Source organism: Fukomys damarensis, unplaced genomic scaffold (genome assembly GCF_012274545.1).
Source record: "Fukomys damarensis isolate Sample0158 unplaced genomic scaffold, DMR_v1.0_HiC HiC_scaffold_37, whole genome shotgun sequence".
NCBI classification, from domain to species: domain Eukaryota; kingdom Metazoa; phylum Chordata; class Mammalia; order Rodentia; family Bathyergidae; genus Fukomys; species Fukomys damarensis.
The window spans coordinates 62917909-62945458 of NW_022900949.1; the positions used below are offsets into that span (position 1 = coordinate 62917909).

Below are 27550 nucleotides of genomic sequence, written 5' to 3' on the forward strand. Positions count from 1 at the left end.
TTGTTGATTCTCGATATTATTGCTTGTGCCACTGGGGCTCTGTTCAGAAAGTCTTTGCCTACCCCTATGATTTCAAGAGTTTTACCTATTTTATCTTCCAATAGATTGTTTCTGTTTTGGCATTCAGATCTCTGATCCATTTTTATTTTAGTTTGACTCATGGTCACATCTCTACACACACATGCTTCTCAGACTGTTTAAAATTTTTAAATTTATAACAGTCTTCCTGTTATTATTTTAAATTGTGGTAGTGAGTCACTTTCTAACAGTGTGTAAATTAGTGGTGCATTCTTCATTGATGGTATTGTTGCATCTTACAGAGGGAACATGACTTGCAAGTATAGAAGATCCTGGACTTTCAAGTATAGAAGAAAGCTAAGGAGGCTTTTTTCTCATTTAATAGATTCAAAAATGATGTCCTAGGAATTCAGGCCCCAAATAATTCATCTATTCTGCAGAAATGCTAGAACTAGAGCAGTTTTCCTTGCTATTGGCTGAGTATCTCACCCTATCACCTGAAAACATAATTTTATAATCCAATCCCAGTTTCCACTGACTTTTTTTCTTCTGGTTAAAACTGGTTACTTGTCTTACCATCCCAGATCTTATACATGCCATTTTTTCTTCAAAATAAGCATCTTTGCAAATGATATTTTTATTCCATGGATATTGTCATAACATAAATCACCTTTGGGTTTGTTTGATGCCATCTTCAGAAAATAGGTCATCTCTTAGAAAGAAAGTTAATATTCTTATATAAAACAGTAGTACTCTTGCTTCCTAGAGGACATTCTCAGAATTGATTTGATTGCACAGTAATTTCATCCTCACTGCCATTTAGTGGGTATGGGTCAAGGACAAGTCATGCCCAATTTTAGCCAAAAGGGTTCTCTTTTGTTCCATCTCCTCTTCCTTGGGCTCCTGCAAAGAACCACATATATCACCCTGTACAGACATCCCATCCACACATCTGCACCCCGGCATGGTCACCAGCAGCCTGGAGGAGCATGGGCCACCCTCAGGGGAAAAGATGCATAGAAAAGTCTTCAAATTACTTGGGGAGGGAACCCTATGATTCTTGTGAGGAGAACTAGGCTTCAGAAAGGGTGTGTGGCTGGCTGGATACATCCCTTGGGTCCCACAGGCGCCACACCTTTGGGGAAGGGCTAGACTTCCTGGAGCAGAGATGGTTGGTGATGGGGACACAGTGGCCTGCAGGAACAGCCCAACACAACCCAAAGGTGCCTGTGTCTGGGTCAAATGTCCTGTCACACTGATCCACTACAAATAGGAACTAATTCATACAAATCCCAAAAACACCTCATAGGAAGTTATATAAAAATGAAACTTTGTTAGGAAGAGGGAATCTTAAATGGAACACAGAACTTGCCATAAAATTAGTGACGAGTTTGTTCACTTTGTGTATTCTCTCTACCAATTCCAACCACGTAGTTAGCTGAAAGGGGATCTGTAACAGCGTCATTACCACAAAAGCAAAGGAAATGTTTGCAAACATGTAACAGATGACATTTAAAAATGGAAAACTTAATAAATGCACCTGGAGACTATACTCTTAGGTGAAATAAATTGGACTCATAGGCTTAAATACCACATTATTTCTCTAGTGTGAGAAACCAAAAGTGTAAATAAGGACTAAAATGTATAATAGATATTGGGAAGTGGGAAGAAAACATTCAAAAGAGAAGGGGTACAAGGGAAGAGGGAGGGAGAAAGGAAGGAAGAGACAAGGAAAAAAGAACAGAAGGAAACAATAGAAACAAAGCTTTTGTAAATAGGAAGGAAAGAGGTGTTGAATGGAGAAGAGCAGAATGGAGAAAAAAGAAAAAGCAAGATACGTCATGTACAGATACAAATTCCCTGTGATGAATGTCGTCATTATACACATCCAGACTTACCAATAGAAAAGAAAGATTCAAAAACCACATTAAATTACCCTTGTCATAGACTTTTCATTAATAAGGATTTTGAAATAGAATATGCTTACAACTAGTTTTAAATTTTCCTAGGATATTGAAAAAAAAACAACAAAATACTGACAATTATTTTGGCACTGCTTAGTTTGTTTTCTTTCTGAGACAGGATCTACACAGCTCAGGTTGGCCTCAAATTAGTGACCCTCCTGCCTCAACCTCCTGGTATTTCAGGGCTGCACACCTTGCCTGCCCTACTGCTTAATTTTCAGTATTACTCTGTGAACGTAGCTGGTTCCAGTACGTGATTTCTTCCTGGGTCCTTGCATTACTGTCTGTTTTCAAATGCATCCTCCTTTCCCTGTTGTCCATCATGTCTATGTACTAACCACCAAGTGTGTACCTCCATAGACCCTGGGATGTCCAGACAAGAAATATATGCCACCTCATCTCTGCCTCATGGTATGACATAACCCTGAGAAGTGTTTTCAGTGCTACACTTAAAATTAAAGCTCTGAATAATATTTGAGATATTACACTTCTGCATGGCTTCTGTGGTTTATCTTGGCACATTACTTCCAACTGTCAAGTACAGCATTTCCTTTTGTCTTACACAAACATTCTCTGAAAATCTACACCGCAGAGAAATAAGGAGCCAAGAGTCTGGTGAGTCCCTCAGCTGAGTTCCCAACTTCACCAAAAGCTTTCCTCACACATGAGCACAACCAAAGATTCCCTTTCACAACTTCCGGGAGCCTATGTGCAGCCCAAGAGGACAGGGAGGGCTTGCGAATAAAGAGCGAAAACGCCTCCACTTGGACATGACTCAGAATGGTCTCTAGAGTGAGAACTGACTACATTTGAAAAGCACAACCAGGGGGTGAAGGGAGGACAGGGGTGTGGGGAAAAATGAGAACCAAGACCTGTCAAGTAAGGGTACAAGATCCCAATGATGAATGTAACTGTGCTGTATGCTTAAAAAGTACCGATAAACGCAATAAAATTTAAAAAATAAAGATATTAATTCTCAAAAAAAGAAAGAAACAGAAAAGTACATCCAGGAATGTTCAGAAGAACAAAAGATAATGAAATCGTGATGTAATTAGAGTGTCACAGACAATCATATGTAACTAACAAAACAGCGTTTGCTCAGAACAAGAGAGGCAGATGTAACATAAAAGACCCATAAAGGAGTCACAGCGTGGGCCAGTGGAGGGAAGCTGCTCATTTTGCCAGTTCCCATTCCCTGCGTGGGACACGCTCTTTTGCTCAGTTAAGCCCCGTCTCCCTCCTCTCTTGGATCTCCAGGCTGAGCACAGAGCGAGACCTCCAGGCAGGACTCCGTGCCACCAGCCGCACATCACTGCCCGCGCCCCTCGGCCAGCAGCAGCTCCTTAGCTTCCGGTCCAGGATCCAACCTCGACCCGGAGCCACACTTGCGCTCTCGGCACCTCCTTTTCCACGAACGTCCTAGACATCCTCCGCAGCCAGACGTGTAAACAGGCACCACCTTCAGTTCTTCCTGTTTAAGCACTTGTGATCTATTTTTATTCATAATGCAGGTAAAATTCATTTTCCCTTTTGCTTCACTAGCTACAGGGATGGGATGTCTTAAATATTTAGCTGCATAAAAAACAATAGAAAGTTTTGGTGGGAAACATTCTGTTTTGTTTTGTCTGTTTAAAGACCTCCGCGGTAAGTCTAATTCCATCACTCGGCACTGTGTGACACCGACTTCACTCAACACCTTCCTCAGACTGGGTACAGAAGACACTAACAAAACTCAGCACACGCACCCCCCCCAACAAACACTAACTCTTTTACAGATCTTTTGTGTTACTTTCACTTCTCTTCTTCTAGAAAAATAAACAACTCATTAATGCCTTGTGCTATTTACCAGGAAAACAAAATGACTAACACGGCCTCTCCCTCTCCACGCAGGCATCTTTAAGAGATGATCATGCTCCCAATTAATCAAAAACAGAGGCACATGTGGCGGGGAGAGTGGGAAATGGTGGAAACATGATCAGTTCTTCTCTAGGGAGTTGCCTCAATGTAGCCCTGGGGCCTTCCCTGTTGGTACACACAATGACAACGAAGCCGGCAGTCTCACATGTGAACACACCTTGAAAACACAGTGCTTTCTTCTCTTCTGAGATATTCATCGTACTTTTTCAGCCTTCTTGCCAGTCACATCAGAGCTGTAATACTGTGCAACAGGCAGAGGGGAGAAGGGGGAAGCCAGTCTTCATATTTCCCCGATTAATTCACTGTATTTAGGTCCTGAAAGGCAGCACCCTTCAGTCAGTGAGTGGAGGATCGATTAGAACTGAGATGGATAACACACGTCACTCGGGCAGGCTGGATGCCCAACGTGAGCATGAATATCAGTGTGCACCGACACCCAATGCTTCAGCTGGAAGGCAGGGTAACAAGCTGTGAATCACCTTGTAGATCATCAGGGTTGTACGCACACTAAATAAATCTTTGTGTCATGGCAGCGATACGGCACTGCTCTTGATTTATAATTCCGTACAAAGTTTGCCACTGCTGCAAAGGGTAATGAATTAAGAAGATGACAGTTGAATTAAAAATGCTTCTTCCACTAAGTATTTACAACCAGCAAAAAGTTATGGCTGGAAATGAACCAAGGGGACTAAAGATAAAACTAATATAGCTCTCTCCCTAATCATAAGATTCAGCTGGTGCCAGGCATATCCTCATTTTGGGAATTAAATCACTATGACAAAATGATGCTTCTCAATGACTTGGAAAATAGCCAAATGTGCAGAATAACATCCATCAAAGTGTTTTCTTTTGGTGCAGTGAGTTGTGTCCCGACATCTTTTTGGTAGGAGAGTTTTATTTACAAGTTACTAAATCGACCCCACTGCCAGGTAGTAATTGGCAGCTTTATTATTATAACTCCTACGTGTTTACCAAGAGATTGGCACTGGGTCACAACCAGAGCCCCCACTATCCGGCTTGGCCTAGGATGAAAGGACTATGTGAAAAAAAATCTTTTAAGCCTCACAGTAAATTTGAAAATCTGAGAAGAAAGCCATAAAAGCGAAGGCAGGCGTAAGTACTTTGAGTCTGAGATCCTTGCTTGAACTGTATCTTGTATTACAGGGCTCTCCTTTTGGGTGAAGGATCTGCTTTATATCTGCCTTGTCTAGTACAGTAGCCACCCACCTCCAGTACACAACGAGCCCTTAAAATGCAGCTATGTTACTGAGGAACTAAATGTTTTCATTTCAATTAATTTCATGTTAATTATCCAGGCCCATTGATACGCGCCTGTGATTGATCCCAGCTACTTGGGAGGCTGAGGCAAGAAGACTGTGAGTTCAAGGCCTGCCTGAGCAACAGTGAGTTCATGTCTCAAAAAAAAAAATTAAAAGCATTTTTCTAAACTACCTAATTATAATTCTTGTGTAATTAACTCTTATTTCAGGGCACACAAGCTTGTGAATCTGTATTTGACTTTGTATGATGATTTTCCTGATCTTTTTTCTGTCGTAAATAAGTGTCAATCAGGATTTTTGCTTCCTTTGGTCTAAGTTTGAAGCAGCTAATCAAATGAAGTAGATGACAAGTTGTTTTTAATGCATTTGGAGCCAGCTGTGTGGGCAGATTCCTTCCTAGGCAGCCCTAAGGTCAAGCTGTCTGGTGAGGTTTTTAACTAAAATCTAAGAGCTACTAAAGATGTCACGATGCTGGCCAAATGGCCTCACTTTGAGTCATCAGTAAGAATGATCTGATGGAATTTCACAGATGCCACGTGTCCCTGGGAGGTGTCACCAGTAATGCATCCATGCACATCTTAATAATGTCTGTGATTCTCTCCAGCCTAACTCCAGCCTGAACTGTTGAGGATTCCACTGAACATACAGTGAAAATAAGACAGCTGTTCTCTCAGGACTTCCAGGAGGGGGAAAAGAAAAGATAAAAGGCAGTTAATGAGAGGTTCTGGCTTGAGAACAACTTAGCTTTACTAGTGTCTAGTGCACTATTTTGCAATATAGCGGGTAGTCAAATTTATTAGTTGATTGGCTACATAATTGACGGGCCTAAAATTGGTAGAAACATCAGATTCACTTAATGCACAAAGTAATCAGATACAGCATTCTTGCTACTATTTCCTTTGTCTTTGCTAAAACAGAAAGGAAATTCCAGTATAATATATCCTAAATACTCTCCCTATTGAAGCTGGCCTTAGACAATGTTTAGAAAGCCACTCTGTGATTTCAAATGATAATGCCATTCAGACGTGAGTTTTTCAAAGGCTGACATGTGCCTAACTCTGAAAATTAGCTATCCCAAGCACAATATTCTAAATATGCTAAGATCTTGTGAATTCTTAGGATGCTTTCACTATCTCAACAAAGAAATTACATGAGCAGCTTTGTTTTTAATATAGGCAGTTAAAGTACACAGTTAATTTTATGAGGTTAAAATACCTTGCATACATACACCAAGCTCACATACATGTCTTGTAGATATTCATTAAATCAACAACCAATCATTTTAGGTAAAGTGTGAATCTATGTCATTTGCTCACACTGTTCTGCCTTTAGAGGTTATGTGGGAACCCATATGTGGTAGGATTAAGATATTTTCCATTCCGTAATATTCCTGTCGCTACCCTCCCAGCCGCTCCTAGGCCACCATTTAGCCCTATGAGACCAGCTGCTCCACAGGTTCCACAAGTCACGGCAACACAGCATGTTGCAAACAGGTCAACACAGACAATGGTTCCACATCCTGCCGCTGCTGCCGCTGCAGCTACTCCCACTGTCCGCTGTGCACGCTCCGCACCGTGCCCCAGTCTAAATCCGCTGCGGGAGTCCGCAATCCTCAGCGGCATCGTAATGCACAGCCACAGGTTACTGTGCAACAGCCTGCTGTTCATGTACGGGGTTAGGAACCTTTGACAGCTTGAGTGTTGGCATCCGCCCCCGCCCCCCAAGAGCAAAAGCAAAGGTTGGCTGTTTCCACTTAAGCCATGCACTCTTCTCTTACTGGTGAAACCACCCGCATGTGGTTGGACACTGATGATTCGGATCTTCTTCACGTGCTTGAGTCTCCAGAGTCTCTCCGTCCTAAGGTTAATGTACAAGCTCACCAAGCTAAAGAGGCTGCCCAGAAAGCAGTGAACAGTGCCACTGCAGTTCCCACTTTCTAAAATTGATCAGGGACCACGAAAAGAGATTCATGCTTCGCTGAAGAAAAGTATCTAAACCTGGAAAAACTCTAAATACTATGAAAGAAAAAAACAGTGCAAAATATAAAATAAATTTTAAAAGAGAAGGAAATTTTGAACCTTATATACAGAGCAAATGCCAGGTCTAGCAAACAATGCCAGTCCTAGGTTACTTGACTTAAAAGCAAAAAATCAAAATCAAAAACTGGTAAAATATAAAAACAAGTTAATGTTTTATAGACCCTGGGAAAAGAATTTTCATCAAAGTATAAAAATTCAAAGCATTCCTTTCTTTAATTTTGTAATTCTTTACTGTGGAATCGTTCAGGATGTCAGTTCTGTTATAAGTGACAGAACTGACAACTGAGCAAGGAAATGTAATTTGGATTATAAAATTCTTGCTTTAATAAAAATTCTTAAACAGAAAAAAAAGATATTTTCAACATGTGTGGATGAATATTTATACTCAAAAAGAAACTATGAACTGAAATATTAGTTAGATCAAAAATCAGCATGAAATAGAGTTATGAGGGGAGGGAAGAATCCGTGTGATAAGAGCCCCTCTTTAATGTGTTTGGAGACTGGAAGTGAGATAGCAAGATTCCTTTTCATGATGTCAGTCCTCTGGGGAGAACGGAGGATGGTGTATGAGAAAAAATTCATCTTTCAGTTCAGTCATCAATTGAAGGGTAGTAAAAGCCACCATGAAACAAGAAACACAGCACATTATAAAAGCCTCGGGGTCTTTACTTGGGAGCAATAGTAGACAGGAAGTGCTAGAGGTGACAGAGGTGACTCAGATGGTCCCTGGGCTTAGTGAGCACTCTGTTGGGGGGGCAGCCTGCACCTCTGGGCCTTTCCATACCCACAAGACCAGACACAGGCGGCTTTAAACAGAAGCCTCGAAATGCTTAAAAGTAATGTATTTGAGGTTACTCTAAATTAATAAGTTGTAATAATGAGATAATTGCCTCAAGAATGTAGTAGTTTAAGGAGCTGCTTTAAAGTCAAAAAAAGAGAGAAAAGATTTGACGGCTCCAGGGCTCGCCCTGAAATGCCCTTACTGTGAATGAGAAGGGGCGTGATGTAAGCACTTCCGGGGAAGCACTCTGGAGAAGCCAGAGCCCAAGGCCAGCTGGTGCGGTGCTGCCAGGCCTCCTCCTGAGGCCAAGAGACAGACAGACCTCCGGACCCCAGTGGACCCAAGAACACGTTTCCTTTGAGACAGTCTCTCCACGTGCCTGGGGAAATGAAACAACAACGAATAAAGCCACACTAGAATACATCTCCTCAGTTCGCCTCCCAAGTATCTTTCTATCTGTGCTTTCTTCCCTTTTCCATTCTACTGTCCTTACTCACGACTGCAAGCCCTTGGATTATTATGGTTTTCTACCATTTCCTCTGCATAACTTTTCCAGAAAGATGTTTCTAGGATGGGTTCTTTCTTATCACTTCTTACCTGTGAATCCTTCACATTCAGTCCGTTTCTCACGGCCACCTCCTAAAACCTCAAATGATCTCTGTCTCTCCTGCCTCTTAACCTCATCTTCTAACTCTCTCCTCAGCTAGAGGACTTGGGAGGGTGTGATGTGAACAAGGAGAAAGAGGAAGAGGATAAGGAGAAGAGTGGTTACCTGATCCTGAGTCCCTCCTATATGATGTGCTTTAGAGTTGTTGTATTATCTGATCTTCTTCATAATTTTATGGGATAGATTGGGGTTGTTTCATTTTACTGATGAAGAAATGAATGAACGTGTAGTTCACTTACCTCGTAAGCTTTAGAATCAGTGCTTATTCCAGATATTTCTCTAAAATTTGTGCTGATTATCATCACCATGGTTCTCTGCAACATTTTTTGATTTTCCATATCAAATGTTTTCCAAGTCCCAGGCTATTTATTGAATCCTTATCCATCTTTCAAAGGCCTGTGCGTGATTTGTCACCTCTATGAAGTGAACCTTGACTCCCAAGAGATGATTCATAGCTTTTCTATTATGTTACCACTACTTAAAACAACAACATTATATGTATCATAGCAGTCTCCAGCTATGCAGTTGGCATGGTTTTCTTCCCGCCTGTACTGAATTTCTTGAGGTAAGGGACCATGTGTCTCTCGTTGTTGTGAGCTTGTGATGCTGCTCAAATACAGCCTGTACCTGATGAATCTTTGTTAATTTCACAATTCTATTATGCAAAGAGCAAACTGGAAGATTAAAAGCTTTTGGTTGAACTGTTATCCAGAAGTTAGCAGAACATCTATGTGATGCTTAGAAAGCTGCTTAACCTCTTTAGGCCTCAGAAATTTTATTTGTAAAATTAATCAGGGCTTTTGAAATTATTCCTAAAATCTCCACAAATTCTGAAATTCTGTGCACTTACCCTTTGCATACAAGGAATGGATGTGGAGAGCACCCTACTCTAATCAAGTGCAAAATGAAACATGGCATTTGAATAATTTCATTTATTTACTAGTTGACGGAACTTAACTGTATTCACTGAAGACTAACCACCTTATAAATAAACCACATTATGAGTTTTTAATGTGTTCCTTATTAAAAATGCATTACTTTCCGTGCTAAATTAAATGTCATTTAAAGCTAATGTTTCCCTTCTTACCTTTGGTTAAATGAGATAAGATTTCTGTTTATTTTAGTCATGTGCTAAGTAGCACAAGTCATTTGGGATGTACACTAATAAAGGAAAGTCTTCCCATGCATAAAAACTCAGAAAATTTTAGAGCAAGAGGAGACCTAAGAACTAGACCTAAATTCCGGGAATAGGAACAGCTTATGCTAATGGATGAAGGAGCAGAGTCCTCTCCTCCTTCCAGATGACCCACCAGTGGGAGTCTTTACTGGGTAAGCTCCCTGCCTCTCCAGCTCATTCCACATCTGTCCCCGTTCCATGTGATCATGAGCCAGTGTGTTGACATATGCGAGCTGCCTCACCATAATCAGCCAGAGCATTCTGTCTGCCGGGTTCTTTAGGAGAGAATCACACAGCACCCACTGCACTCACTCAGCTGCTTACCCCTCCCCAGACCTGTTAGGTTCAGAGGAGACAGGAAACCAAGTCAAACCCCAAGAATCAATAAGAAGTCAGAGCTTCCAGGAAAACATTTTTTTCTCCAGGAAATGAAATGAGGTAGGGTATGACCCCGAAGGCTGTTGGATGACAGGAAAGCTTGACGCTGCAGTGTCCCAGTACATGGGGCTGAAAGTGGAGTCAGCACTAAGAAAGTCCTTAGATGAAGGGAGCGGGAGAGAGAGGAGAGAGACCAGGAGGAGAGGGGAGCGGAGGGGAGAGGAGGGGAGAGGAGGGGAGAGGAGGGGAGAGGAGAGGAGTTTCTCTGTTACTTGCAGAAAAAGAAATTATATCTCTTCGGTGCTCTTCAAGGTTATCTATAAAAAAGCAGCCTTTTGACAGAACGCCTTTCAGCCTCACCTATGTGAGGGCCAGGTTAAATTCAGAATGCATCTCCTTCCATAAACCTCGCCACAGGTCAGGCTGGTGAATCTCATTACTTGTTTTTATTTAAAATCTGAAGTCGCTCAGATTACTTCAAGAAAGAACTTCAAACCTATGTCTTAAACTTTTAATATCTAATAGGGTCAATGTTAAATTTTATTTTAACTGCAATCTTTCCCCCTTCTATTATGGCAGTCCACGTGTATTTGGAAACTAAGAATCTAGTAAAGAGGGAAAAATCATCCATTTTTCATCCACCTAAATATAAGAACTGCTAATATTTGGTTGCTTTTTACTCGTCTTTTTTGCTGTGATTTTAAAAAATTTTAATTACATCCATCTTTTTTTTGGGGGGGTACTGGGGGGTCGAACCTGGGTCCTGTGCTTGTGAGGCAGGCAGCAGAACCACTGAGCTAAATCCCTGGCCCTAATTACATTCATTTTGATTCCTCAGTGTAATATCTATCTGTTTTGATTTTAAAAGTCAGGTCAACTCTAGAGATGTAATTGATGTGGATCATTCTACACATATTATACATGCACATTCCAAGCAAATAGCATTGCTGGATAAAAATAGCAAAAGAAATTTAAATGCAAGTATAAAACCTAGAAGGAGAAATCTCCAGATGCCAAAACAAAGGAAGCACTATGGTTGAAAGAACGATAGTACAGTCCACACACGACGTTTGCCTACTCTCTGTCAGGAAGCAGAGAAGCACTGCTTTTCTTGAGGCAAACATAGTGTAAGTGTTATTTTTACTAGTGTGGCTCTATAATATTATCATTAGCAGAAAATCCTATCTTCTGTTCACAGGTTGGGCCAATCTAAGTTTTTAGCTCTGATTTTTTTTTTTCTTATACAGGTAAGTGAGGTATATAGGAATCCAATTACCTCTGAGCAAAAAAATCTAAACCTAGGCATATAATAGTCAAGATTCCAGAAACCCAACAGAAGAACAAAATACTATAAGCAGTTAGAGAAAAGAAACAAATCATATGTAAAAGAAAGTCCATCAGAATCACAGCAGACTTTTCAACACAAACCCTCAAGTCAAGAGCCTGGAGTGAAATATTTCAAGCCCTAAAAGAAAATGACCTCCAACCCAGATTGATGTACCTTGCAAAACTATCTTTCAAAACTGATGGAGAAATAAGATACTTTCATGACAAAGAGCACCCTAGGAAATTCATGAATACCAAACCAGCACTCCAGAAAATTTTAAACAATATCCTTTGAGAGGGAAAATCAATATCTTTTGAGAGGGAAAAGACAATGAGGATCACAACCCCAGCAAGCCCAACATAATGAATCCATCAGGCAAGATAGGAAATTAAATACAAAGGGAGGAAAGATTATGACAAGGATAAGTCAATACATACCAGTTATAACCATCAGTGTTAATAGTGTCAAATCATCAGTCAAAAGAAGTAGACTGGCAGAATGGAATAAGAAGCAAGATCCAACAATATGCTGTATACAAGAAACACACTTAATTCTAAAAGAAATTCATAGACTGAAAGTTAAAGGGTGGAAAGCAATATTCCATGAGGCAGGAACCCCCCAAAAAGCAGCAGTATCTATCCTATTTGCAGACAAAATGGATTTCAAACCAAGACTAAGAGAAACAAAGGTAACTAAGTCATTGTAAAGGGAACAATCCAAGAGGAAGAGATGACAATTATAAATCTATATAAACCAAATACTAGTGTGCCCAACTATATAAAAAATATTAATGGATATGAAAAATCAAATAAACACTAATACAATAGTAGTGGGGACCGCAATACCCAATGGTCACAAATAGACAGATCAACTAGACAAAAAATACACAAAGAAATACTAGAACTCAACCAAACTCTTGAACAAATGGACTTAACAGATGTTTACAGAGTGTTCCACCCCACAAAATCAGAATGCCTGTTTTTCAGCTACACACAGGTCATTTTCCAAAATAGACTACATACTTGCTCATAGAACATATTAAGTAAATGCAAATGAATTGAAGTCATCCCCTGTATATTATCAGACCATAGTGCAATGAAATTGGAGATCAATAGCAAAAGAAACCACAAGAATTTCCTAAACACATGGAAAGTGAACAACCTCCGGAACAACCAATAAGTCATAGAGGAAATTAAAGAAGAAATTAGACAGTTTCTACAATTAAACAGCAATGCCAGTACAACATATCAGAATTTATGGGTCACAATGAAAGCAGTCTTGAGAGGGAAATTCATAGCAGTGAAAACTCGTATCAAAAAAAAAAAAAAGAGGAAACTCAAATTAAAAACCTAATGTTGAACCACAAGATCAAGACAAACCCAAAGCTTATACAAGGGAGGAAATTATAAAGATCAGAGCAGAAATCAATGCAATGGAGAATAAGAGAATGAAATCAATGAAGCAAAGAGTTGGTTCTTCAAAAAAAAATAAATAAATAAAATTGACAAAACCGTAGCCAACCTTATAAAAAAAAGGAACAAAAAAGTCCAAATCCCTGTGATTAGGAATGAAAAGGCTAAAATTACAACAGACCCAGCAGAAATCCAAGGGTTCATTGATACCTACTTTGAGAAACTGTACTCTAATAAAATGGAAAACACAAAAGAAATAGATTTCTGAATACATATGAATTTCCAAGGATGAACTAAGAAGATATAAAAATTCCAAACAACCCAATATCAACCGTGAAAAATTTACCAACCAAGAAAATCCCAGGTCCTATGACTTCACTGCTGAATTCTACAAGACATTTAAAGAAGAACTATTGCCACTACCATTTAAACTCTTCAGTAAAATTGAAAGGGAAACAATATTCCCAAATTCATTCCTGGAAGCAAGCATCACCTTGATCTCCAAAGCAGAGAAAAACCCAAATGAAAAAGAGAAGTATCGGCCAGTCTCACTAATGAACACAGATACAAAAATCCTCAGTAAGATACTGGCAAACAGAATGCAGAAGATCATCATGAAGATCATATACCTTGACCAAGAGTGATTCATCCCAGGGATGCAAGGATGTTGCAACATACATAGATCAATAAATATAACACACTATATTAACAAAGCCAAGGACAAAAACCATATGATCCTCTCAATAGATGCAGGAAAAGTGTTAGACAAAATCCAACATGTATTCATGATAAAAACCCTATATAAAGTTAAAAGAGATTGTCTTTATCTCAATCTGATAAAAGCCATCAATGAAAAACTAACAGCCAGTATCCTACTAAATGGTCAAAACCTGAAATACTTCACACTAAAATCAGGAACAAGACAAGGATGGCCACTATCACCACTCCTGTTCAATGTAGTTCTGGAAACATTAGCCGCAGCAGTTAGACAAGAGAAAGAAATAAAAAGGAATAAAGGTAGGAAATGAAGAAGTCAAACTGTCATTATTTGCAGATGACATGATACTCTATATAGAAGACCCCAAGAACTCCATCAGTTTTCTAGACTTAATAACCAAATTGAGTAGAGTAGTTGGATACAAGTTCAACACACAAAAATCAATAGACTTTCTGTACACAAACAACAGACTCACTGAGCGAGGAACTGGAGAAACAACTACCTTCACAACAGCATCCAAAAAATGAAATACTAGGAATCAATCTAACAAAGAAATAGAAGACCTGTACTCTGAAAATTACAGCACTCTGAAAAAAGATATTGAAGAGGACGTAAGAAAATGGAAAGATGTCTCTTGCTCTTGTGTAGGAAGAACCAATATAGCGAAAGTAGCCATACTACCAAAACTGCTATATCAATTCAAGGCAATCCCAATTGAAATTCCAATAGCATATTTCATAGAACTTGAGAAAACAATCCAAAAATTCATTCAGAACAAGAAGAGACCTAGAATAGCAAAAGCAATTCTAGGTAATAAAGACAAGGTAGGGGGTATCACAATACCCAACTTGAAGCTATACTACAAAGCTACTGTAGTAAAAACAGCGTGGTACTGGCAGAGAAACAGACATGAGGACCAGTGGAACAGATTAGAAGATGCAGAAACAACTACAGACATATTCAGCCACCTCATCTTTGACAAAGGAGCCAAACACCCTCACTGGAGGAAAGATAGCCTCTTCAATAAATGGTGCTGGAAAAATTGAGTTTCAACTTGTCAAAGATTAAAACTAGACTTATATCTCTCATCATGTTCTAAACTAAAATTGAAATAGGTCAAAGATCTAAATATGAAAACAGAAACACTAAATCTGTTGTAAGAGAGATTAGATAGAATGAGGACATTGGTATAGGAAAAGACTTCATGAACAAAACCTCAGTTGCACAAAGAATCAACAACTGGGATCTCATCTTATTAAAAAGCTTCTGTACAGCAAGAGAAACCACCAACAGAGTGAAGAGAGAGCCTACAATATGGGAAAACAAAGGTGTACTATCTAGAAAATATATAAAAAACTTTAAAAAATCAGACTTTCCAAATTTAAAGACACAATCCGAAAATGGGCATGTGAAATTAATAGACATTTCTCAAACAAAGAAGTAGAAATAGAAATAAATATATGAAAACATTTTCAATTCACTGGTCATTCGAGAGATGCAAGTGAAAACAATGATGAGATTCCATCTCACTCCAGAAAGAATGGCTGCTATCAAGAAATCAACCAATAACAAGTGCTGGAGGCGCTGGGGGGAAAAACACCTTCTCCACTGATGGTGGGAGTGTAGACTGATATAGAAATCACTATGGAGGTATCTCAGAAAACTAGGATTAGAGGACCCATTTGACCCCACTATTCCCCTGCTAGGTATCTTCCCAAAAGAATTAAAAGGACCATACCACATGGTATATGCACACCCATGATTATAGTGGCAGAGTTTGTAACAGCTAAAACTTGGAAACAGCCCAAATGCCCATCAACTGGTGTCTGGATAAAGAAGATGTGTTTTCTTTTTATAAAATGGAGCACTATTTAGCCATAAAGAAAGATAAAATAGAGGCATTTATAGCTAAGTGGATGAATATCGAGGCCATACTCAAGTGAAATTAATAAGTCACATGTGTAAATACTGTATAATTTAACTTGTATGAAAAACTAAAAGTGTAAATAAGAATTAAATGCATATTGATATTGTGCAAGAGGAAGAAAGGGTCTAAAGGAGTGGAGGAAGTGGGAGGGATAGGGAAAAGAAAAAAATATGTGAAAAGAAAAAACATGGAAACAATGTCTTTGTAAACAGGGAAGGGTGGAGCGGGTGAAGGGAGGGCTGGGGAATGGGGAAAAATGAGAACCAAGACCTGTCATGTAAAGGTACAGGATCCAAATGATGAGTGTAACTGTGTTGTATACCTAAAATGAACCAATAAACTTAATAAAGATAAAAGAAAGAAAGAAAGAAAGAACTAAGGATGGAGAGGCTGGTGGAGTTATTTTCGGTACTTTATAATCCAGATGATTATTTTCAAGTGATCAATGATTTATGTGTTATACTCCCACTTAATAACTCATGTACTCAGCAAATATTTATTGAATTCTACACTAGATGTCAGATTCTGAGAATGTAGCAATTAGCCATGCCCCGTGGAACTCATACTCCAGTGGGAGAAACAGAAAACTCAGAAGTAAAACAAATAGGAGCGCTAAGAGGGAAGACAGGGGTGAAGGGAGAAAGTGCTAATATAATGAATCTTATAAAGAAACTGTGATGAGGACTAACCTTGGGGGAAATAACATATGGAGGCGCCAGTCTCTCACAGTGACCATCTCAGGAAGCATTCGTGGCTCTTTCTCAAAGCCATAACCAGTTTCTAAAGCATGTGTCTTTGCAGAGTGCTGAGTTACAGTGCGCTGTGAAATTCCAGAATCCCAAAAGTAAGCGACTCACTGACCTGTCACAGACCCTTCAAATGCTACGGCAGGAGCTTAGCTACTTAATGATCTGTACACTACACCCACATTCCACAACTGTCTCATTCTGCTTTAGCAAATTAGAAGAAATATCATAGAGAAAAAAAAAAAAAAAAAAAGAATAAAGCCAACTGGGTCAAAAATCCCTTTTCTAAAAATACTCCATCAACTGAACTCCTGCATCTCTCTAGGGGTTCCCGGTCCTGCCACCGTGGGCTCTCTGAGACCTAAGTCTGGCTACTCGGGGCCCAGGCTTCTCTCCATGGCTGCTGCCCTGGCCTCCCCGGAGGACTTCCCGGCCTTGCTCATCTATGGGCACCCGCTGTTAGTATGCTGGGGGGACGGGGGTCTCACTTCTCGCTGCTGCTGGGGAGGGGACACACCCTTCACCAGGGCCCATCCCCCGTCCCCAGGGATGTGGGCCACAGATGGACGCACAGGACTGGGTGTGTGGTGGTCAGTGGTGTGGACCTAAAGTTGCAGATGAACGCGTTGAAGTCTGGTTAGGCTGCTGCAGAACACAGCATAATGGCAGCAGCAACCAGACCCTCCAATCCAGTGATGGCCAGGGCCATGGCCCCACCTCCTCAGGACAGATGGACTTGCAATCAGCACCGGTTCGTCCTTGCCCTTCCTCTTTGAGCTCCCCTTAATTTGGCCTGAACTGCTCCAAATTGAAGAGGACAGAAGATACATGCCAACAAAACACTGTGTGTGATCCAATCCCGGACCATGTACTACGAGAGTAAAACAATGACACAAAGAACGCGTTAGCTGACAAAATTGGAACGTAGAATAAGTATGAATGTAAACTTCACTGAAGTTGGTCATGGTATTAGGAATACATACAATATCCTTGCCCTGAGGAGGTATTTGAGAGTAAAGGGCTGTGAGGTGCACAATTTGCTCTCAAAAGACTTAGAAAAATAAGTAGGAAAATGGCTATTGGGAGCAAGTTTGTGAGAGTGTGAGCAACATTAGAACAGAGGCAAAACGTTAAAGGAAAAAAAGAACCTAGAGGTTCTTTTGTAGCTTTTTTTTTTTTTTTGCTACTTTTCTATAAGTTTGAAATTATTTTCAAATAAGAAGGGCTTTTCTGTTCTGAAAGAACTAGCCCAAAGAACTAAATAGCTGCTTTGAAAATAGCTCTGCTGTTACCAGGACTCAATCATTACAGATTCATTTCTTTAGATCACATATATTTTGAAGCCACCCTATTAAAATGTAGCTACACTTAAAATGTTAGGGGGAATAAAGTGCTTGTCTTTGCTGGCTCACAACAAGCAGAAGAACCCCTGGATGGGAGAGGAAGGCACTAGTAGTCATAGAGAGGTTACCCAGGATCCCTAGGCATGACAGTGGCCACAGAGGAGGAAGCCAGGCTTGCTGGCCACGGTCCTGAGAACATCAGCGGGCTGCGAGCTGGCTTCTTCCAGGCAATGCATACACAGCACACGCCTCCCAGACTCCTCGGGCTCACCACATATGCTCCATGTGACTCGTGTTAAAAGGCGCCTGCACCCGAGCTGGGGCAGAGACGCCCACAGAACATTTTCTGAAGGAAGGCTTTTCTCTTCTCCGCAGCTGTGCTTGAAGGAGTGCAGCGTGCTTAGAAAGTCCTGTACATAGAAAAGTTGTTGTATAAAACATCCAGCTGGGACAGGTTATTATTATACACGACTGCGATAGATTCAGGCCTTCTCAGAACCCCAGGAATACACTGTCCATAACTTCTTATTTTTTTCTTACTGTAGAATCCCCCCTCCTTTCAAAATCAGAGGAACTCTGTAGACTGAAATTCAAATTCTGGTTTAGAATTGTCTGCACAGTCTGCTAAACTGGTCCAGGGAATAAAAAAAATCTTCTTTTTCTTTGTGAAATAGCGCACCCTAGCGGCACTGATCAACACAGCAGCGAACTTCAGGAGTACATTTCTTTTGGGTAGAAACATTTGACCAGTGGTTGTTCCCTGGTCAGGAAAATCAGGTTTCAAAGGTTTATTGTTTTCAGATGAAAACGATGAAGTGATATCAACAATTTCCATATGAGAAAACCCGGTTCACGTAACCCAGTGTTATTCTCAAGCTCTGAATTTCTGATGTTTTCATTACACTGCATAAGCAACATTTACCCTGGAAAATCACAAGCAGAAATCTCAAAACATTGAATTTATATTCCCCAAATAATATTTCAAGCAGCATCCATGCCTAAATTCTAAAGCATTTTTTAAATCTAAACCGATATTCTCCAGACATACTTATTTTAGAACTTCGGTTCCATTCAGTAGGAAATAAACACAGTCAGCTGTTCTGCAGGTGGCTTCCCACTGCACCTTACCAGCAGCCCATGAGCTTTCCAGCCATCATACAGACCCTGAGCTATCCATCCTGATGTCACCATCATTTCTCCAGAAGTAATACAGGAGAGAAGCAGCCAAGGGGTTCAGGGGGGCTCAGAGGAAATCAGCACAACCCCTGAGACTAACCAAAATTAGGCCAATCTAAAATAAATCACGTAGGCATTTTTAATACAATCCTCTGAACAGATAGCACTTTCCCTGTGCTTCTGATTTCTACAGTGATAGCCACAGCTACGTTCCAAGCAGATCTAAATGTGACCAGCTGTCCCCAGGTAGAGCAGGCCACCAGAAGACACGCGGAAAGGGTGCTTTGGGGGAAGGGACAGTGGCGAATTCAATTTAGGAACTAAATTATTGTTCCACTTCCACATCACAATCCTGTGCTGTTACAAAGAGCAGAGAGGATCCTTTTCCCTGGCGTCTACTCTGTGCCTTTTGGCAAGAACAGTATTATCCTATGAAGAAAGGTTTGTTACTTTCATTTCATAGACAAGGAAGCTAAGCAGAAGATAAGAGGAGGATGGAGGAGGGAGTCCGCCAAAATCCTCCTGCAGGGACACCATGTTCTCGGTCTGACAGAGCCTGAGGAAAGGTGCTCAGAGTAAAAGTTCACTCAGACTTGTCTTTAGAACTTTCACGCAGAGATCAGTGGAAGCCATCCGTTAACACAGCCTCTTTGCCCCTGTATCTCCAAGAAAAGCCCTCAGGTGAGTGAGGTTTCTCTGTTTTCCTCCCCTCTCCTCACTCACCATTGTCCTGCTTGGTGCACAGGGCCTGTGGAGCAAGCCCTCCTCTTACTCAAGCCTAGAAACTCCTTCTCCCCTTCCAGCTTCAGGTCAGGCTGGCCTGTGTCCTGTTTCCTTCTTGGTCAGCTGCTTAGTCCTAGCTTAGGTCAGTGCACTGGCCCATGGCAAAGTCAGTTCGATGGAGCAGAAACCTCTGAATACTGAAGTCTCCAGGCTAAAGAGATTCTGAGATTCAGGCTGATAGGAGAGGGGCTAGGAGTTGGTTGGAGTTTTGGCCTCTTCTATGCCATTCTGTCTCAAATAATTCTATTCTACACACAGCACGGGACCCCTAAAGAATAGAAGTTGATAAAAAATACAGAATCAAGATGTAATGTGTATATGTACCAGGACACCACAATGAATTTATGTATCACAAACATATGCAAGATAAAAAATGTATAAGGATATGTGCATAATACATCATTTGGAGAGCATTTTAGTCCAATCTTTCAAGAGGCCATTTTGATTAAATAGGGACCTACAGGTAAAATGAAAAGAAAGATCCTTTCTTTTCAGTGGATCCTGAGGATCTTTTCCAATACAAGAAGAGATTTGTAAAAGTAAATGAGGAAATGACTGTAACAAGCTCAGAATTTCACAAGGTTCAAATGTATTTATCTTCTATCTTTTTAAAGTCAATCACAGTTTTCCTTTCAAGCTAAAGATGACTGACTAAGTGACAGGATCCTGGGATTGATTTAAAAGGAGCTTAAAGCAAGGGCACTCTTGGACCCTCACCCCGAAGGGCAGTAAGCCCAGCATTTTCACATACGTGACCCTGTTGTTCATACCTGTTGCCATACCACTGCCAGCTAAGTTAAATTATGCCCATTTTATAGAAGGGGAGGCTTATATTCTTCCTGGTTAAGTAATAAAACCTTAACTCCTAAGATAAAAGAGGAAATAGGAGGATAGACTGTACTGTCTGGGGAGAAAGGAAGTTCCTACTTGCTCTTTGATGTGTTTTTCTGCTCCCCGACTTCTGACTGGATGTACCTCAGCAAAGCAAAACACTCATATTAAGCACTTTCAAAGTGGAAAAGCATTGCAGGATTACAAAATATTCTAAGTACTGATCCTCGTTTTCATGGTGGTGACAGCATAATTTCGATAATTTTGTATGTGATGCAAAGACTGGTCCTCTCTGTGAGAGAGGAGGGAGGAGCCTACGGGTTTGATTGGTCTGGGCAGAAAAAATGGGTGTGAATATCCTGGGTGGGGATAACGCTGAGCACACATCCAGAGGGTGCGAGGTCAGTATGCAGGGCAACAGAACTGATGTGGGGTGCAGAGCAGAGCAACAAGAACAGGGCCTGCGAGAGGGGACAGAGGACAGGGTGCACAGTTAGGTCTGCAGCACCAGCAGGGGCGATATCTCAATGTGTGCATGTTGGGGGGGGGTTGTGAGTGTGCGTGTGCGTGTGTGTGTGTGTGCGCGTGCGTGCATGTGTTGGCACAGTGCAGAATTGGAGCTGGTGAGCATACTAAGAAATACGTATGGGGAATGTGGAGATAGTATTGGTCTGGAACCCAAGAGGCAGGGGTTCTAGTCCCAGCATTGTTGCTAGCCAGAAATGCAACTTTAAACTAGCCACCCAACACTCCAAGGCACTTTTCCTTCCTCTACAAGGCCAAAATTGGAGATCATCTCCAGAGTCTGTCCACATCGATAATTCCAAGGCATTCTGGATCTCTCCCCTTCTTTTTTTGTTACTGGGTGGGGGAGTCAAACTCAGGACCTTGCACTTTGGTGGAATCACTGAGCTAAATCCCTGGCACCATTCTCCTTTTTTTATTGCCCTCTTCCCACCTTCAGCTCAAGGTAACAGAAAATTTATATTTGGTTGGCAAGGAGCACAAGTTTTTCTTTTGTTTTGTTTTTGAGGAACAGCTGTTTCATCCGGATAAACCAGATAAGCCATGTCATCGCCCAAAAAACAAAAGAGGGGAAAAAAAATGAGAAATCTGAATCATTGTTGGAGCACTTTTAAAGCATGAACCCAAACTGACCCATATGGTTTTGATGAAAACTATATCATTTCTTTCACTATCTGCTTACTTGCTTTACGGATCTATTCTTTGATGTGTTCCCACCTAGTCTTATCAGGGGCTCCACAGAGAAGAACCCAGGCATCTCTAAGCTGTGTCTGCTTTCAAGATGTTGTTGGGAATGTTCTGCATTACACAAAGAACCACAGAAGCACCCCACACCCAACCCAAGCCCCCTACAATCTACCCCACCCCATCTCCATATCAGCAAGAGGGACATCACTGCCAATCAGCTGACTCAACTCTAACACTAGGATCCCGTCCACCTCCTTCCTTCTTCAGTCAGTGTTGCTAGAAAATGCAGGGGCAAATCTGGGTCAAACACTTACGGCTACCCTTGCCTGGCCACGGTCTTACCTCTCCCTGGCTCTGTCTCCTTTTCCTTGTTTGTCTTTCTTGGCCTTATTTTTTCCTTCATCTTTTTAATTTATTTTTATCTTCTTGAACTATATGCATTTGGCCCCTTCAATGTCTCCGGGAGGTTTAAAGATAAACTTTAAAAAAAAACAAACAAGGAGGTTTAAGGATAAACACGACGCAATTTAAAGTCTTGGTTTTCTAGATCAGGGTCAGGAGATGAGAGCCCACTGACCAAACCCAACTACCACCTATTTTTGGATGGCCCACAGATAAGAGTAGTTTTTAAATATTTTAGTGATTTAGAAAGGGAAAAAAGGAAGATCTGATTGGTAAAAGTTATATGAAATCCAAACTTCAGTGTTCATGAATAGGTATACTGGACCACAGCCTGGCTGTCCACTCATTCAAATACTGCCAATGGCTACTGTTACCACACAACAGCAGAGTTTAGTAGTTATGACAAAGGCAAAAGTGACCTTTCAACCTGGAATGTTTACTACCTCACTTCCTACAGACAAAGCTCAATGACCCCTAGATTAGGGCTTCATTTTACATTCTTTTGTGTTACCCCTGCCAATGTGAGTACTGCAAAATTGCTCCAGAGCTAGATATTTTCTGCATCTTCAGTCTAGATATTTTTTGTGCTTTGTTCATTAAAGTGCCTATTAAGTGTACGTTACCCTTGACTAAGGTGCCTATTTAATGTCTGCCTAAGATCAGTGCTATGTAATAAAGATAATCAACTTTCAGCCACTTTGAAATCACTAAAAGACCCTCTTCGGTGACTATGTCATAGTCACTAATAAAATGAATTTTAAATGTTTTATTTTTGCTGAAAAGTCTAGGCCAGCAGAAGGCTCTGTTCACTAAGCTGGCACATTTTACAACATTCTCAAACATTTTCCTCTGGTTTCTTTTCAGCTGACACGTGTGTTTGCATATTTGCTGATTTCTTTCCCTCTACTGGTCAACTTCAGTTGGAAATAAAACCAAGTCTCCATAGAAACACAACATAATGCTCTCTCACAGATAATCAAGGGACCAAAGCAGCTGGTATTGGGCTGCAATGGCATTTAACCAAATTAGGAAGGGAAAACAGCTTACCTGCTCTTCCAGACCTCAGAATTCTAAAGCTTAGCGTGAAACCTACCAAGACTGTGAATTATAGAAGGTTGTTTCATTCTTTATTTTTCTTCCTAGAGTAATCTCATCGATTTATATGTTCTAGTTAAGGGACTTTCATCTCCCCCCACCCTTATATGGGTAGACAAATGCTATAAAACAAATGAGAAGAAAACCTACATTTAGTGAGTGGCTACTGTGTGCTACGTGTTATCTGTCACAGCTGGATCAATGTCAGAGTTCTAAAATCAGCGCAGCTGAGATTTAAACTCTGGTCTGCTTAACTCCAAAGTTCATTCTCTTTCCACTACACACAGACTTCAAAAGGAAGAAATAGAAAAGACAAGGTTGAACAGAGGTCTTTTAGTACAGCCACGGTGCCCTTCCCCACAGCCTTTTTCCTGAGGGAAAAATCAGAATAAAGGAGAATCTGAAAGTCACCGTCTCCCAGCTATGTTCATAAGAAATCAGGTCAAAAGCCAAGCTGAGGGCCCGGGATTTAGCTCGGGGGTTCCACCGCCTGCCTCCCAAGCACAAGGTCTTGAGTTCGATCTCCGGTACAAAGAAAAAAAATAAATAAATAAATAAGCCAAGCTGAGAAGGAACAAAAAGAGCCCTAGTCCTCTTTTCTAAGAATCTTCCCAAATTTTTAAGAAAAATGTCTTAAATAGGAGCAATTAATCGGTGTCTTGAAAGAATAAACAAAGTGCTGCGGACATTTGGGGAGGGAAGAAGGGCGAGAGTACAGCACATTCATCGCACTGTTACTCGAAGCCTTGGCTATTTCTTGGGATGAGTGAGTGATCAGTCTGACTTTTCTCTTTTAAATCTCTGATTTGGGAATAACATTTTCCTAGGTCCCACTTCTTACTAAAGTGTGATCTGGCAGTGTCTATGCTTGCCCATGAGCTGGCCCCCGAGCAGGACCTGGCATCCCCAGCTTCACCCCCTTCTCACCAAGGCAGTATGAAGAGATGTGTCAGACCTATGCCTAGCCCAAACCGTGGGGTGTAGACAACCCACAGAGGCACCTGAGCCCGGGGTGGAGGTGGACTGGCCCTCTCCCCACAGCAGATGCATTCCGGGCCCAACTTTCATCTGAAGCAGCCTTGCATTCACTTGTTTGAAGTAAGTGTTTCTGTGTTCCTTTTCTTTTCAGCTTAAATTGAGTTTATTGGTACATTTTAGGGATACAGTACAGTTACATTCATTGTTGGGATCTTGTACCTCTACAGGACAGGTATTGATTCTCATTTTTCCCCTTGTCCCTGCCCTCCCTTCACCCCCTCCTCCCCTCCCCATCTACAAACACTTTATTTCCATCTTTTCATTCTCTCACATTTTTTTCTTTTCCCTTATTACCCTTCCCCTACCCACCCCACCTTCCCTACACCTTTACCCCCTTTCTCCCTTCTGGATTGTATTCCTGTCTGACCACTGGCACACAGCACAAGATGTGGAGGTGATATTTGAAGTAGGACATTTGAGAGAAGAGAAATACGCGATTGTTCGCGGCAGTACCACCTATCTGTGATGAAGACATGGTGAGTTTTTACTTTGGTTTTTTTTTTTTTTTTTTAATAAAGCAGTGCTCTCCCCCACCACCTGATCCGAGTTCACACAGCACCATTATGACCACAGTGCGAGCCAGGGAGAAGATGGGAAAGAGACTAAGGCAGCCTGAAGGGGTGTAGGGAGAAGGCGGCTCTGCCCTGTCTGCAACCCACACAGTCAGGCAAGGAGGAAGGACACCTCCCCCACCCCAGAGTGTAAAGCCCAAGTGTTCTTGGAAAGGGGTCTGATTCTTTGGCTCTCCTTCTAAAGAATGGGGGGGTAGGGCAGTCTTGGGCTCCCTATGAATCTGTAAGAACTCATCCTTCTTCGGTACAAGCCCCTTATTACATAAAGAGTCTGTACAAAATATTTTGGTCTCTAGAGAGGAGTCTTATCATTGCAAATTGCTTTATTAATAAAATTAGCTAATAAATTAGAGCAGAAGCTACTATACTGAAATAGACTCTAGATTATAAAAAAAATGAAGTCATTAGCAACATCTTGCACATGAAAAACAATCTTATCCTGTGAAGGAAAACTTTTAACTTTAGCTAGGACGACCATCCTAATGCCAAATTACTTTTTTCTGTTTTCAGTTTCCTTGCTCTTCTGAATGGCTTCTATTCAACTTCCAGGGGATTTAAAACTCCAGCTTGTGCAGATGCTACTGAGTGACTTAGCTAAGTGTAGGCATATTTTGCAGAATGCTGGGACAGTCACTCCTCTGAAAAAGAATACTTCCCATCTCAGAGCAACTTATAAAGATTGTACACCCAACTCCCTACCGGGAAAAAAAAATCTCTTCCTTTTGTTAACCTTTCACAGAATAAATAGTGGTATTAGAAAGCACACAAACCAGTAATTTATCTTGGGCTGCACTAATAAAAAGTTCTGTCATTTCAAAAAGAACTTGAACTACTTTGTTAGCCATTAGCACAGATACAGGCTTAGAAGAAACACATTTCTATCTCAGGCAGCATTAAAAAAAAATTTACTCAGCTTACACACTCTTCAGAAGCACGAGACTCCCTTTTTATTTCTGCCCACTGAATCACCTATCTACTCAGAGCCAAATCACCTATCTACTATTTCTACTGGCAGCACATGGTTAAGACTTTCAACAGCAGAGCTTGGTCATCTTTTGTGTAACCCTTTGAGCAAAGAAAAAGATCATTTAAAACTCAAAAGAAAAAGAACCTAAGAGGACTCACAACATTTATTTTCTTCTCCTTATAACATTTTTTTCCTATTTCCAACCTTATTTCTTTAATAGCAACAACCTCTGACTTCAGTGCAACACCCTGGTTGGATGCTACTGTCACCAACTGTACCTGTAGGCCATACCCGTCTGTGCCCTGGTGGTTTCCTGCAACGAAATTCCGTGGACGCGTAAAAACTTCTCCAGATATTTCCGTTCTGTGGTTTCACTGGGCCTAATAGGCCAGCAAGTTGCCTGAGGTTGAGTCTTGTTCACTGTTAGGTTCCGTCGGTATTTTAGAGCCGATTCACTGGATTTGGGCAGACCGAGCTTCGGGCTGGGGATGTCTGTACAGGCAGGTTTATAGAGATGCATGTTTCAAAACCCAAGGACGGCACTTCACGCCTAACTGCAGTTATTTGGCTTTGGTGTGTTCTTAAAAAGAATCAGCTTGTTTGTTTTTTTGGCTTTTTTTTTTTCCAGATCTTCCTTATTACTTTTTGTATGTGAGCAGGCTTCTAGGTTGCAGGCAGAGCTGTTGGTCACATATCTCTTCCAAGGCCCTGGCAAAAGGGAGCCTGACAGAGTCTGTTTCAACTTCCCAAAGTCAAATGTATGCAACTACATACTGGCCCTGGGGAAAAACGAGGGGCACTTTCCCACAACTTTCTATTTAGGGAAAAGGAAATATTGTGGTAGGATGTGAGCCAAATCTTCTATTTTCTTAAAAACCATAGGCCAGGGGATGATTTATGAGTGTGTAATGAGACCACTCTAAATTACCACATTATTTGATGAGTCAAATAATAGTTTCTACTTGTGGCGTGCTTCGTGCGGTGAAAATTCCATTAATCCTTCTCTTTTTCAGATGTTGCTGTCAAATGATAGGAAAAAATCCACAAGATTGCTGCAAAAAGCAAAGACTCACACAAATAAAGCCAGCTAAGTTTTGATAAAAGTGCAAGAGCAACTCCCTGGAGGAAGGAGAGGCATTTCAACAAATGGTGCGCTGGGGCAATGGATGCTCATAAATAGCAAAACAGAGCCCTAAAACAAGCGAATTCTTGACTTAAACTCTCAGTGTTTATACAAAAACTAACTCAAAATGTATCATGAGCTTAAAAGTACAATGTAAAACAATACAGTATCTAGGTAAAAGCAGAAGAAATCTTCAGAGTGTAGATATAAGTGAAGAATTCTTAAACTTGGTATCAAAAGCACAATCCATACAAGAGAACTTTAACAGACTGGGTCCCATAACATTAAATACTTTTGCTCTAGGAAAGACTGTGAAAAGGAAGATAAACAAACTATTAACTGGGAGAAAATATTTGCAAACCACATATAAACAAAGGGGTTATTTTTAAAATATGTAAAGAACTCTCAAAACTCAATAATAAACAATCTATTTAGCTGGTGAGGAAAAGATACCTACAGATATTTCACTATGAAGGATATACAAATGGCAATAAGCACAAATGAAAATATCATTAGCCAACAAGGAAATGCAAATGAATGTATAATCAGATATACTATATAAGGGTGGCTAAAATAAAAAGAGTGATAACAGCAAAGGCTGGCAAAGATTCAGGGAAGCATGATCATTCACAAATTGCTGTTGGTAACGTGCAACAG

The 27550-nt window shown here is 40.8% G+C and overlaps 1 protein-coding gene and 1 long non-coding RNA gene across 2 annotated transcripts in view; one reads left to right on the plus strand and one right to left on the minus strand.

Moving 5' to 3' along the window:
• The window catches only part of Kcnab1 (potassium voltage-gated channel subfamily A member regulatory beta subunit 1), a 394129-nt gene extending 367653 nt beyond the window's left edge, over positions 1-26476 (minus strand). The window contains exon 1 of the mRNA XM_033759846.1: positions 26049-26476. Within this exon, the coding sequence (XP_033615737.1) occupies positions 26049-26290 (242 nt within the window). The 5' untranslated portion in view covers positions 26291-26476. The remainder of the gene's footprint in view (positions 1-26048) is intronic.
• LOC104871081 lies at positions 24022-26063 on the plus strand. The gene is made up of 3 exons (XR_782730.2): positions 24022-24291; positions 24612-24707; positions 25991-26063. It is a non-coding gene; the product is annotated as an uncharacterized LOC104871081 (long non-coding RNA).
• Positions 26477-27550: the final 1074 nt, after the last annotated feature.